The sequence below is a fragment of the Ictalurus punctatus genome, chromosome 4 (genome assembly GCF_001660625.3).
Source record: "Ictalurus punctatus breed USDA103 chromosome 4, Coco_2.0, whole genome shotgun sequence".
Classification (NCBI taxonomy): domain Eukaryota; kingdom Metazoa; phylum Chordata; class Actinopteri; order Siluriformes; family Ictaluridae; genus Ictalurus; species Ictalurus punctatus.
The window spans coordinates 13,115,888-13,132,263 of NC_071284.1; the positions used below are offsets into that span (position 1 = coordinate 13,115,888).

At 39.4% G+C, this 16,376-nt stretch overlaps 1 protein-coding gene across 2 annotated transcripts; it reads right to left on the bottom strand.

The window, feature by feature from the left end:
* Positions 1-552: 552 nt before the first annotated feature.
* Positions 553-4,469, bottom strand: snapc5 (small nuclear RNA activating complex, polypeptide 5). 2 transcript variants are annotated; one of them, XM_017466200.3, is made up of 4 exons: positions 4,312-4,469; positions 3,181-3,296; positions 1,934-2,008; positions 553-1,739 (listed from the first exon to the last, which is right to left on the bottom strand). In XM_017466200.3, the coding sequence occupies exons 2-4, from the start codon at positions 3,268-3,270 to the stop codon at positions 1,563-1,565; spliced, it is 342 nt and encodes a 113-aa protein (XP_017321689.1). In that variant the 5' UTR covers positions 3,271-3,296; positions 4,312-4,469; the 3' UTR covers positions 553-1,562. The 2 variants fall into 2 exon arrangements, with proteins under 2 accessions (XP_017321689.1, XP_017321690.1); XM_017466201.3 differs by having other exon boundaries at positions 3,181-3,308; positions 4,312-4,460.
* Positions 4,470-16,376: the final 11,907 nt, after the last annotated feature.

The window sequence follows — 16,376 nt, forward strand, 5'->3', positions numbered from 1 at the left end:
CTGACCGTTCAGATCTCAGATAACTCCTTGACTATGATGTTCAAATAATAACAGCAGCATCATGTTAATAGCTGTTAATGGGCATAGAGATCTCTACTGTAAAACATTTTCATAATCAAACATCAGATTAGAAATAAATCCACTGTTTCAGTGCATACCTTTTACAGGATTTGCATGGATCCACAGCAAAACCCAGAGATCACAATAACATCTAAGACAAATAATACCTAATATCTTGATTCACATCAAGCTCCAGCTCTCCATACTGCCTGGTTACCAATCGGGAAGCATTCAAAACCCAATCCTTTAGTGTGAAGGTCTCATGACCACATTGTAGACCCAAATACCTTCCTATTGAAGGTCAATGGACTGTGATGTCATTTTGCAAGGCTGAGCAGATCTCTTACAAACTGGGGTTTCACTGTGTAAGCAAATGTAATGTGAGTGAGGCTGATACATGTGTTTACTGTGACAATGGCTGTAAATGAGCCTGTACCTGACTCAATTTGTATACTAACATGTTATAAATAAGGAATAACACAGAACAGGGTATACTGAACAGCATGTCCCAAAGTGTTTTATTCCTCTTATACCATAGCAATTCACCTAACAAATGTCATACATTTTATTTGTTTATGTTTTGGTAGGTCAACAGGGTCTGGTTGAAAGGTACATCATGCTATCTGACTGAAGAAAAATGTCATAGGTCATATCTTAAGTGCATATGTTTAGGCCTCTTGTGTATTTTTATTACTGTTCCATACTATTCAACCGCAATAGCCCACATCTTTGCTGTAATATACAATTGTGGTACCTTTATCCTTTGCACAAACAAGATACAATCACCAATCATATATCAACTCAATTATTCATTCAATATTGGTTATTGTCTCAAATCAACAACCCAGCAAATAAAATAAAATAAAAACAAGAAAAAAAAAAGAAAAGAAACCAGGCAGGGATTCCAACTTCTGTATTGTGCTTAAGTAATTTAAACCACTGTACTAAACATATACAATATTCTTCATGGAGTACAAAAAGACATCACTGTACAGTACTGGCTCATCAAGAAATGACCCATGCACATGCATTACATACACACATGCATTCACTCTGTCTCTCAAACTACATTTAAAAAGCATCTCTGACAACTCTCAAATTAAATACAAATACTATGAAGTCAACATAGATTTACATAAGTACATTCAACCTGGATGTACAGTCATCTGAAACACTGGCTACAGGTCATTTTTCCAACAGAATGAATGAAATACAATAAACTAGCAGGCTTACATTTACAAAAGTGACAACAGTGTAGGCTTAGCCTCGTATACAGTACCAAAAGGATGTCTGAGCTTCTATGCTTGCTAGTTGCTACACACCATTTTGTGGTTTGATCTCAAGTTGTTGTTTACCTATAGTTAATAAATTATAGCATCGTCTTTCGACAAAAAGAGAAATGGAAACAACCTATTAACACGTATCTTTTGGCATGCCATTTTGCTCATTACACACCTAACTGATAGTCATTGACAGTTCATTTGTGCTAACTGAATGTGAACTCAGTAGTTGTCATCTTCTTCCTCCTCAAGCACCATGTCAAGATCATCCTCTTCATCATCATCATCATCATCATCATCTTCCTCCTCTTCCTCTTCCTCCATTTCATAGTCAGTGGGAGCACCTAGAATTAGCTTAGTCTGATTGATCTCACTCTCATTGTCTGGGTTGACCTCAGCCTGCATGGAAACAGTTCAAATACAGAAGTAGTTTTCAATTAGAACTAGTTATTTATGCCGTATTTAATTCAGTAAACAGCTGGGGATGCTACACTCAAAGAGAAAACATTCCACATTTCCAAACTACAAAATCAGTCAAATAGCACTAACATTTTAATCTACTGAGCTACTTTTTTTTTTTTATGATTGCTTACCTCAGGAGGAGCAGGATCGGTTGGGTTCTCCTCAGACTGAGCGTCGATCATGGACTTCAGGGCTCCCTCTTCAAACTAGTGAAAACAAGCAATTACACATTGAATGCTCTGTAGAAGAATATTATATAGTAGGTGCATTCAACTTAATTTACATACAACTAAAATTGTAAAATGTCCAGTTACATAAAATTCCTTGCTTACACAAAGGTCTGGATAAGTGAGTAACATCACTGCATGGTGAGTCAAATAAGACAATACAATATGATCTGGTTCCTTTTCACAGAAATGGTTCATCATAGAATAAAGATGATCAGTCAGAATAACTTTTTATTGATGTGCAGCAAGCCTTCCCTCTAAGACAGGGGTGATAAACATAAGGCCGGTGAGCCAAATGCACCCTGATAGAGAACCCATTATGCTAATTATAAGTAATTCTTCATTAGCAAGAACATTTAGAGGTTTCTCAGCAACTTTTTATTTTTGCAATTATATGCATCTTTAAATAAATGCTGATTAATGAACACATTTAAAGTTGATGTGTTTTTGGTCTATTAACCAAACCACTGGACTAAAGCGGCGGTCACACTAGACTTTCAGCACACGAGATTTCTTTGGAGACCGCTGCGTTTATGGGTGGCAACCGGATATGATCTCACATGCCACTGTTCAAATAGATCTATCCTGTACACAGGCAAATTCTCTTTTGATGATTTTATGTTCTTTTTAAAGCCACGTTGTACGCAACGGCATAAAATGGGATGGTGCGACACTGCTAAAATTGGTGCATTTACTGAAGAGGTCACGCTGTGACGTGTCGATCTTCGATTGGTCACATGTCTTCACATTATACGAATTCTTCGCATATAGCTCGCATTTCCGGTCTCCAGTATTCACATGCTTGTGAATGGAAGTCAATGGAAATTTCGTATGACATTCGACTAAGACTTGATTAAGCGTACTTACCTCAAACAAGTTTGGCACCCCTTCTCTAAGGGGACAAGTGGAACCAAATCATGCACGTAAAATGTCTACATTTTATATTGGTCACACTTGTTGCTATGATTACATCAAGTATCCTGAGAGTGTTAGACAACTGATGACACTGACCACATCCCAATATAAAGAATGAATGCACACTTGCCAGCCAATCAGAAACGAATATGCTGTCAACATGGACTAATCTTTTTTAAATCAATGTCACATTGAGAGATAAAATGTAGAGGTAAATGCATGCGACTAAACTTTACCTTTAGCCTGTTAAGCTGATCTTGCAGCATGACTTTGATCTTCAGAAGAGTCTCCTCTTCTTTCTTGAGCTCCTGCAAGCGACTCAGCATGATGGAGGAGTGGATTTATAGCATTCCTGCACATCAGACTACAATAAGCACAAGACTACACATTTACTGTGATAAAATAGCTCTGGTTTAATGAGAGCACATGGGGGGGGGGGGGGGGGGGGCCATCAGTGATGTGTGACATCATCGTTAAAAAAAAGCTATATGTAGTATAAGGCACAGCGTATACAGATATTACAAAGCTATGTACAGATACACGGACCCTCATACATACATACATACATACATACACACACACACACACACACATATATATACATATATATATATACATATATATATATATATATATATATATATATACATATATATATATACACATACATACATATATATATACACATACATACATATATATATACACATACATACATATATATATACACACACATACATATATATATACACACATACATATATATATACACATACATACATATATATATATATATATATACACACATACATACATATATATATACACATACATACATATATATATACACATACATATACATATATATATACACATACATACATATATATATATATACACATACATACATATATATATACACATACATATACATATACACATATATATATATATATATATATATATATATATATATATATATATATATATATATATATAGTGAGATAGTACAATGCTTGTGTGAGTTGTGCAGTTACCAGCAGCTGTTAATTCATCACGAACACACCGATAAATATATTTAAATTACCCTCAGTATCATCTTCCAGTTTTAGCTCGGTGTTTCTGAATGTTAGCGAAACTCACGAGACCAACCTGTATCAGCTGACAAACTCAAGCTGAAGCCTAACCAGCGTGCTAACAACGGTAAGCAAAGGAAACCCCCTGCTAGCTGCAGGCTAACTGACATTTAGCACGCTAACTGATATTTAAACAACCTAACAAAGCAGAGACAAGCTATAAGCACTGACTGGCTCTCTAATGCGAGATATTTAAGGTCTAACGTGTCACATACGCCTGAAGACACTTACTCTATGTTATTTCAGCGTGTAGAACAGGCATAATGATGAGAAGATGCTCTGGGTTTGCCCATGTACTCTTTCGCGAGAACAGTCACGTGCAACGTTCTACCACGGGCACGCGCACAGCGTTAACGCTAGATAGCAGGCCCGTTTCAGAATGACGTCAGAAAACTTCCGCCTTTCCGCAAAGCAGTGTATACGTACTTCCGTTTTACCTTACGTTGCCATAGTACCAAGGGTGGCCCAACTAAGATTCCACTTTTGACAACAAAACAGTTTTCTTGCTGCTGAAATGAAACACTCTAGAGGGAGAGCGATCTTAAATAAAATTCAACAATGTATATATGCATCATATCCTACGAGATGAAGGAGACAAAAGTACAAGCGCCAGTTAGATTGGCTTAGTTTATGTCCTTAGCGCTGTTAAAGGAAAATAATAATAATAATAACAACAATAATAATAACAATAATAATAATAACAATAATAATAATAATAATAATAATAATAATAATAATAATAATAATAATGAAACACACTTACTTTTTGTTGTAATTGGGCAAAATCCCGTTGTAGCTCCTATCTCAGCATCACCATCAGGGTGTCATTCACTATATGTTCGATGGTGACCGGGAGTAGCTCTTTGGCCGTAGCCTCCATGTTTCCTGGGTGTAGTTTCCGGCTTGGTGCTGCTCGTTCCCAGAAGACACTTCACCCAAGATAGGAGATACACTGAGATTTTGCTCGATTGCAACAAAAAGTGATTGTTTCTTTATTATTTATTTAATTAATAAATTATTTTTTTGGTTTAAACCAGCTAAGATCCTAAGATAAGCTAAGGTAGTACGTTACTGACTTTTTTTTTTTTTTTTTTTTTAAATCTAACAATACACAAGCTATAGATAACATCAGTAATATGGAATCACAATTTCAAGAGTATTACAGTAAATTAATCAAGAATAAGGACTTAAAGACTTTCTATTTGCAGAAGAGAACGCTAACAACTACCTTTATCCTAACTCCTCTGCTAACGTAAACTGGGCTGAGTTGAGCTGAATCTTATTTAACAGTGAAATTTCTTTTTCACTCTAATCCTTTGTCCAAACACACACACACACACACACATTATATATATATAATTTCACTGTAACTTTGGCAAAATGTAGAGGATTGCAGATCAAGGCAAATTCTAACATAAAATGCAAAATGTTATGTAGTTGTTATGCCCTGATTTTTTTTTCTAGTATTTTGATAGTATACAGCATTTACTGCAAAGCAAATTACGTGATATGAGTTGCAGCAAACTGAAAGAAAAGCGACATAAATCGAACCCCGACATAAATCGAACCCCGGACCCTCCGGGGTTCGATTCCCACCAGGGCAATATGTGTGCGGAGTTTGCATTTTCTCCCCGTGCTGTGGGGGTTTACTCCGGGTACTCTGGTTTCCTCCCCCAGTCTAAAGACATGCATGGTAGGCTGATTGCCGTGTCTAAAGTGTCCGTAGTGTATGAATGGGTGCGTGAATGTGTATGTGAGTGTGTCCTGCGATGGACTGGCACCCTGTCCAGGGTGTACCCCACCTTGTGCCCGATGCTTCCTGGGATAGGCTCCAGGTTCCCCTGTGACCCTGAAAAGGGAGTAAGCGGTTGAAGATGGATGGATGGATGGATGGATAATACCTTTGCATTTTTAAAGATAGAAATCTAGAATTTTATGTAAAAGGTGTACCTTTCATGATAAATAATTCAGGAACCAATCCCGGGAACACTGGGTTTGAGGTGGGAGTACATTCTGTATGGGGCACCATGCACACACATTCAGACCTTAGGGCAATTTATCTTAGGCAGTCCACCTACTGGTATGTTTGTAATCTTTTGAAGTGAGCCTGCACATTTAATTTAGAATTTTTATTCATTCATTTCATCATAGGAAAATAGTCAAGGATGGGCTGCTGTGATGTGTCCCATTGTGAAGTGTTTTATTCCTCTTGTACCTCAGCAATTTGCCAACATTGTTTTTATTTATTGAAGAGTAGCACATTATCATTTATAGTTACATTTACTGTTGTGGGATGTCTAAAAAAAGGAAAAAAGTCTGCCCAGTTCTGGAACAAGAGCCTTTGGACAGATGAGACCAAGATTAACCAGAATAATGGGAAGAGAAGAGTATAGAGAAGGAAAGGATGGGTGCATGATATCACATCATCTGTCAAACATGGTGGAGGGAGTGTTATGGCATGAGCATGTATGGCTTACAGTGGAACTGGTCACTGGTGTTTATTGATGATGTGACTGCTGATAGAAGTAGCAGGATAAATTCTGAAGTTGTATAGAGATATACTTTCTTCTCAGATTCAGTCAAATGCTGCAAAACTGATAGGACTGATAGGACGGATAGGACATTACAGATAATGACCCAAAACATACTGAGAAAGCAACCCAAGAACTTCTTGAGGAAAAGAAATGGTATTTTCTTAAATGGCTGAGTAAGTTACTTGACCTCAACCCAATTGAACATGCTTACTGCATGCCAATTGAGCATCACTTACTGAAGACAAAACTGAAGGCAGAAAAACCCACAAACAAGCAGTAACTGAGTAACAGTGACTGGCTGCAGTAAAGGCCTGGCAAAGCATTTCAAGGGAGGAAACTTAACATTTGGTGATGTCCATGGGTTCAAGACTTCAGGTAGGCATCGATTGCAAAGGATTTGCTTCCAAGTATTAACATTATGTTTGTTTGTCCAATTACTTTTGAGCCTTTAAAATGGAGGGACTCTAAAAAATGGCTGTAGTTCCTAGACAGTTAATTCAATATTTTTTTTGTTAAACCCCTTGAATTAAAACTGAAAGTGTACACTTCAATTACTTCAATCATCTTTTGTTTCATTCTAAATTCATTGTGGTGGTGTACAAAATAAAATTATGAAAATTATGTCACTGTCCAAATACTTATGGACCTGACTGTAGGTTACCCATTACACTGTGGCATTCCTTAAAGCCACAGAGAAGGGAATAAGAGCAAAATAAGAATAGCCTGCCTGCCAATTCCCTCCCTCTCCACCTGTCTGTACTTTCCTCACCAGCATATGGAGATGTTTGAACTAGCAGGTGTCAGTTCTATAACTGCAGGGAGCCAAATCTGTTACTAATGTAGTCCATGTTGTAAGTGGCCTGTCTGAAACATAAACCAGTTCGCTGTCTGCAAAGGCATGCTAGGGAAGGTGAATTGTTTACATTTATTTATTTTAGACATTAAAACTAGTGTGTTAAGTTGTTCCTTTAACTGTATATGAATGAAGCCGTTTTTAAACATGTGCTCTTCAGAAGGACCATTAGAGGGCATTGCATACAAATTTACAGACTCCTGTTTTTTTTCCCCTTGTAAACCTAAAAAACAGTACCAATAAAACAGTAGCTAAAAAAAAAAGAAATGTGTTGAAGGAATTATATGTGAAGACTTGCACTTTATTTATATTAAAAATGCATGTTTTGTATTAAAGGCATGTTTTGTATGAAAAGGCTCATATACTCAGGCCATACTTACAATGTGCTTGAAATGTCATGCTATTCGCTGTCTCTACTCTTGGAGATAACCTTCTCCAGTTGCTTTCCTGTACTCACTGAGGATGCATGGGATCAGTCCACAAATGGATGGCTACCCTAGGCCCTCGTCCACAGCAACACACAAGGATAGGTCAAGATTAAGAAAATAGTTTATTTTGACAAAAAGCAAAAATACTTTGCAGATGGAACTCATTGATGCGAACCAGATCTAAAAGAGTCTTACAGAAATGTATGGGAGTGCCCATTAGGGTTCTTTTATAGGATTCTTTGACTAAACCCATCCAGATGTGTGCACTGATAATCACTTCTCATAAGCTGGACTAGAGGCCACAAGTAGGGGATATACTCACCTTCTATCCAGACAGTCTCTGATATTCCATTTTGGAGGTGTAGTTGAGATGTCTGATCAATATTTGAAGTGGAAAGATATCTTGGATGAAGAGTTGAATCTTGATAAAGGTGTTAGATGAGGGGAAATCATCAGCAGGAAAAAAAAACAATAGCATTTGTATTTTTATGAGCTTACTTATATATATATATTTTCTTGCTTTACTGTAGATTTATGTCTGATTCCACTTTATAGTAAATACCTAAATGACACCTCTCCATTATTTTCTCTCTCATTTATCTTTGCTTGTTAACTGAACATGCTACTTAGTAGCAGTGAAGGCTTGTCCATAGGAGCAGGTGAGGCAGAGCCCATGCATATATATCAGCAATTCAACAAATGTTAATCCTCATAAAGGCGTCATTCACAACCCTATACATTTTACTGAAATACCTCTTTTGAATGACCAACCATTTTAAAACAATAAAAAAAAAAAAAATGTGGCAGCATGCTCATAGATTTATTTTTACACTTAGTGGTCAAAAAAGAAGCCCATTGGGGCAGCAATCACTCTGCCCCATGTTTGCTTTATGAACATTTTATTTAAGAGTGGGGAAACAGGACAGTTAATGTTATTATTGCTGTTCCTCTTGTACAATGTGAACATAGTGACGAGAATCACACCTGCTGCCTCAATCACAGTTGAATTTATTTCAATAAACATGTTTGAGTAAGCCATCAATATAAACACTGCCCATAGTTTTCAGTCCCATCCCTGATTAGGAAGGATGTGATTAGCAAGTTTAATCTACACTGTTATCTAGACCAGTTAACATGCAACCAGAAATGATCCTAATTGCAGCAATTCCTTAAAAAAATAGAAATGATTTCAATAAAGTTGTGATCAGAAAATTTGTGTATTTGAAATATTGGCAAGCTAAATGTTTTCATATGAACGTCTTTATAAGCCTTTACGAGCCTATGATGTTATTAATGTCATTCTGCACCACCAAAATCACTCCTGCTTAATAGGAAACTTACTGCAAATGCACCTGTGTACTGTTTCTCATCTCTTATCACAACTTACAATCTATTAAGATTATCACTTGGTATATTTAGTTGTGCAAAATTAATCCAGTGTCAGCAGCATGTATGTGGTAGTAGTCTCAGTGCAGTTTGCTAAGCTGTTCTAGGGAAAGAGAGAAGGTTGCTGATGGACTCAGGTGAGGTCATTGGGTTTAAGTCTTGGTGGCCTTGAGATCTAGCAAGGGGCTTGAATGACGCCTGCATGAGATGAGGGGAATACTTTGATAACACTAACCTGGCCAACTTCCCCCACTTCCAGTGTCAGGCTCTTCACTCCCCTGATCCAAGCCCCACTGAGGGATTAGTGTGAATGTGCATGTGTGTGTGCCAGAGCGGTCAGAGATGCAACCGGAGCTCTCCATGGAGGCAGGGGGAGCCCACGCGGACACTGTGAGGTCAGGGAGCAGTTAGTGCAGGACCTGAGCTCCACATCTACAGCTGCCACTTTCCAAGAGGGGGTCAGTGCCTAAAACTGTGGATCCTATATTGTGTTTGAGTTTGTGCTTCTTGTGGAGGATTTAACACATAATCTGGCACAGGGGACTCAAGTGCCACAGATATTAATCTCTGTCCCCACGGAGCCCCCAGTTGCCTTCTCCCTGTCATCACAGGGGCCCGAGTGGTGCCGGACTGCATTTTCTCACAGTCGGAGCTCTTTTCGAGCTAGCTGAGAAACTTCAGCAGCTGAGACTCAGCTACTGCAGCCTCTGGGCTGTGGGCCCTGGACCGTTTGAAGGTACTTTATTCGTGAGGAATGCAGAGCAGGGGCGTGGGGATGGAGGGGCCTCACGAAAGGGAGAAAGAAGAGGAGGATAAGGGGAGGGGAGACAGGAGACGCAGTGAGCCTGCAAGATTGACCTTTGGCCAGTAAAGTCAGGAAGTTATGACTCAATTTTCACTGAGAAAGGATGAGGGACAAGCAAACGGAGAATGGCAAGAAACATATAGATGCCATGACACAAAGGGAAAGAATTCACAAAAGAATGTAAAGGAGGAATGGGTGGGAGATTAAAAACTGATGGAAAACAGAACACTTTGGAGTGGCTACTAATAAGTGTCCCCAACTGCTTCCACACTTTGGCATGGGAAAACAGTCTTGTAGAGTCCTGTTTGGTTTAGCTCAACACCACCAAGATTTTAAAATGTGAGCTACCATGATATGTAGCAGCTTTGTTTTACCATGCTCACCCTTTCTGGCTTAACTTAAGGGACGTTGCTTCATAGTTGTTTTGAAAGAGACTTTAGTGATCAGTAATTCAAATGAACACAGCAACTATGTGACTATTGCTATCAGGATGTTACTCCTTGATGGTGGGAAGATCCCTGTGCTTCAAGGAACAGGAAAAGTGTGTGTGCAGAATCTCTGGAGCCTTGCCTCAACTTTTCCTGTTCATTCTACTTGCCAACATGTAGAAGGCACGTGCAGCCTATGCACACATTTGATATGACAGGAGTGCACACGTATACAATAAAGTATGCTTATTTATGCACGTACGCATCCCATGAACTACAGATTCCTCTTTGCCAACACAGGCTTAAATAGTTTTAATAGATGCCCTTCCATATGTGCTCCAGACATGCATATGTAATTTAAATACATATTTTTAAAGAACATGAGGTCACGTTCATGTTACGTATGAAGTGTGAAAGTGTGTGAAACATCTGCATGTATTTCCAATTCTCCACACCCTGTTCTTTGTACAAATCCTCTCTTCATTTGGCAGTGCCATTTAGGCCTTTTCCAAATGCCTGTGCACAGCTAGACTGGGAAGGTGTTTACTCCGGCACTGTTCAAATAGAGGCATCAGAGGGGAAGAACACTGGAGTCTGGGTCTGCAGAGAGGTCAAATGGATCAAGACCTCCATGCACACTCGGATTTTCACAGCAAATGAATCGCCTGCTTTGATTTTCCACAGACTGTGATTATGACATCAAAAGAGATGATTAATAAGAGAGTCCAAGCATCATTGTACCGGTCACAGGAAGCCGGCATGGTCAGTGAAGCGGTGGCTGTCTGTCATCACTGACTCGCTGAGGCCTGGATCTTCACTGTCATTCTCAATGAACAAGGAGAAGCTGCAGAAACACAAGGCCTTACTTCAAAGACTATACAGAAGTAGCCTCACATGAAATGCCTTATTTTCCATAAGCCTCCCTTAGATGCCTTATTTTCCATCCATCCATCCATCTATTTTCTGTACTGCTTGTCCTACACAGGTTCACGGGGAGCCTGGAGCCTATCCCAGGGGACTCAGGGCACAAGGCAGGGGACTCAGGGCACCTAACGCAGGGCACAATTGTGCACACACTTGCACACCCATTCACACACTATGGATTATTTAGAGATATCAATCAGCTTACAACGCATGTCTTTGGACTGGAGTAGGAAAACAGAATACCCGGAGGAAACCTCTGAAGCACGGGGAGAACATTCAAATTCTCGCACATAGGGTGGAGGCGATGCCTTTTTTAAAGTTTTAATAGTATATATATATTCTGTGCAGGCACATGGAGAAGCACACGCTCCATAGAATATCAGAAGTACTGCTGTACAGAGGCTCTAAGCCCTAATAATATCACTCAGGGTACAACAAACTGTTACACAGTGCAAACTAGAGAAGAAAGGAGGAGAACACTAATCAAAGTGGAGCATGCTCCCTAAAAAGATGAGCATGGTCACATTCCGGTGGTGTGGCCCTCAGCACAGTAACCACTGTAAAAAGGCCTGTTGATTTAGCCTGGGGAGGGAATGGAGTGAGAGTCCTTATATTTCAGTTCTGGAATGACTCTGATCGCGGCATGCGGTTTCAGTGCATGTTTTTCAACTGCTCTTGATATGTGGGCAGAGAGAGAGAGTGAGAGAGAGTCTCCATGTCCCTTTCCAGCCCATGTAATGGTGCTTTGTCACAGCTGAAACTTTTAAGCTAATTGACCACCCATATACATGCATTCCGGCTCCTCCAGGCTCATCTCAGGGGAGCAGTGAGGGGAAAGAAGGGGAGCTGGAGTGGTTCTCAGGCTGATTTCTGGCCCTGTTGTGATTATTACATACTCAGGCCCTGCTTCACCCCTCCCTTTCCCAAAGGTTTATATGACCCATACCAGTTCACCTTTGCTGGCACTTTATGATAGACAGGCTGCTAGTGTCAGGGTTGTGTGGCAAACAGCACAAATATTTTATTACACATTTTTATTTCCCCCTCACTGTCTAAAACTCTCCAATCCCTATTTTCTCCATCTCTCTAACATGCCTGAGAGGTATGCTGAAATAATTTTGGAGGGGAAAACTATTAAGTCTGATTTTGTTGAATTATAGAATTAGAGTGTGATGGGACTATAAAGCATACAATTCACCTGGACAAATTAAGACTTTTTCACAAGTGTCAAGTGTTAGAAGGTAAACAGATATAATATTTGATGTTAGGTTTCCTTACAGCAGATGGAATGGATAGTCTCTATAAAAAGCTTCACTTGTAGCCCTAGATTTTAACATCAACAAGTTAGAGGAAAAACCCAAACCGTAAAGTTAGCAGGAACTATTTAGAATAATGTGATTACCCCAACATTAGATCTGAAAAAATAAATAAATAAACCAACATGACAAAAATGACTTCCAAAGTGTACATTTTTTTATCGAAGACGAATCATTTTAGAACCTGTTAAACATGTCACTGAATGTTCTGAGAATGATATCAGTTTACTGACATATTCTTGCAGTGAGCTAAAAACAAGTGTTGTATTAAAGTGCACCTATTAGGGTTTTTCAAATATTACCTTTCATGTAGTGTGTTATGTAGCTTTGTGAATGTAAAAAGTCTGCAAAGTTTAAAAAATCAGAGGACAAATGGAATTATAGATTCCCAAAAAAGGAACCGATTCTGAACAGCTGAAACGAGTCTTTAGTAATTCCAGACTTACTTCCTACACAAACCTACGTAGGTTTGTAACAAAAAGCCCTGCCTCTGGTCTTCATCAGCTGCTCACTGACCGATGGAGCTGAAACTCGTTATGGTAGTGGGCGTTTCCTTTTTCGGCAGACGCTGACAGCGGTAGACCAACCACAACAGACTGGGACATCTGACCAATCAGAGCAGAGTATGCTCTCTGAAAGGAGGAGTTTAGAAGGAATAATTTAGAATGCATCATTGAATGAGTTGTTTGTGACACTGGGGGAAAAATGGTACTGCTGCAATTTAAATTATGAGCACATTAAAGTGTTTTTTCGACCTTGGATGTATGTAAATCTATTGTATGAGACCTTTAAAACAAAATTAGGCATGTTTCAAAACCATAGGTAAGGTACATGTTTTTAAAAAAGTAGGTGCGCTTTAATGGTTTATTTCACAGTCACCTTAATAACATTATAGAAACATTTGTATTAATGCTCTGACAAATATAAATGTTGAAGAAATGTGGTGCAAACATTATATCAAAACATTCTCAGAGCACTCAGAAAACTTGACAGAATATTCTTGTAAAAGTTCCATGAACCATAACATTAAGAAAATGTTCTGCTAACCTATAATTGACATAGCGGCCAACCTGTGCATTTAGCAAATTTGGACTGGTTCAGAGCTGGAGGCCAAGAAACAACATAGAAAAGGGGCCAGGGTGCTATCATTTAATCAAATATTTACCGAGAGAAGAGTGAACCATTCCATACATTCCACATACGTAGACTGCTGGACAGGTATCTCACTCCCTTTTCCTTTTTCCTTCTCTTTCGCTCTCTCTGAATCCCCCTTATTTATTAAATCTCCTTGAACCATGGCTTCTCTCCCCTATCTAATTGTAATCCCCCCCCCACCCACCACCACCACCAAACCCACCCACCCACACATACACAATAAAACCCTGGCTGACTTTTAACATTTTAGTACATTCCAGCTCTGAGAGTCAAGCGTATATTGATGAAAACTACAGCCGTGTCATAAAATGGTGAAACTCAGAATCCAGTGCTGACTTTAGCACCAGAGGGACAAATAAGTAGTGGACACAGTAATGTATATTCTGTAGTGCAGAGTGATTTTTAAATGAATGGACCTTATTGAAGAAGCATGCTGATGGTAAATAAGTATGCACCCCCACCATCAATCCACACACACACACACACACACACACACACACACACACACACACATACACATACACACACACACACACACACACACACACAGTGTTAGTAAAGCAGAAATGTGGGTCATCTCGGAATGATATGAACAGCGGACAGCATGGGGATTGTGACTGTGCAGCTGGGAGCTTAAAGTTTGCCTTGGGTGTAGAGGGAATGTGTGAACACGGTGACAAAACCTTACTTTTACAGGCACTTCCACACCGAGGTCTAGCACCCTCAAACTAAGTGCAAGCTGCAGATTTGTGTGAACACTGCAGCCTCACAGCAGCAACCTTTGATCGGCATGACGCACCGTCAGCCCCCGATCTGCAGGAACATCGCACATCTTGTCTGATATTCTACGTGTACAAACTGAGAAATTCCATACATGCAAAGACCCGACCCATGAGAAATGATAACCTGGAAAAATTTCTGTGCTCTTGGCCATGTTTGCCAGGGTTGCTGGCACGTGTGGTGCCACGACTCCATTTCTGAACGGAGCTCGGTTTGGAGTCTGCAGGAATCTAGGCCAGATTATTACATTACTGCTAAGCCTGCAGGGCTGGGGAGCTGATTTAAAGCTGACCTTTCGCGGGCCTGTGACAGGGCACTCTCCATTTCTCGCTAAAGCTGCTGCCAAGGTTTCAGGGACTGTTTGTCATCCACCGGCCTGCTGACTCCATCAAATCAGGCCACGACATGGAAACTTAAGGCCTGGCTAAAGCAAAACAAGTTGGGGCGCATGCTGTGGGTTTCTGTGATGAGGAAAAAGAGATTATCACATTATGGATCAGCAATAGATCAATCACAGAGCCAATGGATGTTAAATTTGATTTGGTGCCAGCCACAAGTGCAGCTGTTTAGTGAAATAAATATATGTTCTTTTTAAAATTCATGAATGCACTTTCAAGTTTAGCTCTGTGTTTTCTAGCAGTGTGGAAAAGCTCATTCAAGTCTGTAGCCCATTGAAAAAGCTCAGTAGCTGATGTCATTCCACTGTTTCCTGTCATTTCCTTGCCTGGGCTTAGTGCCACCAAATACGGCTCTCCTGAACCAAGTTAAAGTTAAATGAAGGAACTGAGTCTTTTTTCACTTCATTTCTAGCACTCATTAAACAGCAGTTCATTCATCTGCTTTCACTAGTTTAACTTGAATGGTATCAGCTGACAACAGATCGTGTTTATATTAGCTGCAAATTATACATAGTTCATAATATATTGTACATGTGTTGTACCTCTGCCTAGAGTCTAGACTTTAGCTCACTCCACCTGGATCTTGTAGGACATGCAGTTTTGTTTAACTTAAAATATGGTAAATGAAATTCTTGTGCCTTGATGGAAAATAATTTTATATTTGGACATTAGAAAATCATTCAAACTAATATCACTGCCTCAACAAACATGGACATGGGTGTGTTTCTAGACCATCAAGGCTTGTTCTGTTTGTTCTCATTTTAGCTCATTCAAACTGCATTGTTGCATTTACTGGAAGAATTTTTTGTGGTCCTCTATTTTGTAACATGGCCTGATGACTTTTTAAAACAATGCCTTTTGCAATAGCTCTTTGTGTCTTCCTGCTTTGTAACTGACCGCATGCCCTATAGAGTGTTCTCATTGCTGTTATTGTAGTCAGAATAGTGGTGCAAAGTCATGAGAGTTATTTCTTTCTCTCTCTCTCTCTCTCTTTTTTTTTTTTTTGCAGGCATAGACTGCCAGAAAAGATGGCTCGAGATTTAACAAGAATGCTTTCAAGATCTTTAACAACTCCTGTGTATGTGTTTGACATGCTGTTATCAGCCAGATCACAATCACATAAATCATGGAGTATGGCTTCCAGTTCTGTCATGCCTGGAGGTGTACAGGCTTCAAGGAGAAAAGGCAGATTATTTACACACACACGCACGAAAATTGGGATGCAAGAAGGTTACAGCCTTCTTCCCAGTGACCTGATCTAATTTCTCAAAAGTGCCTTTGGTAATGGT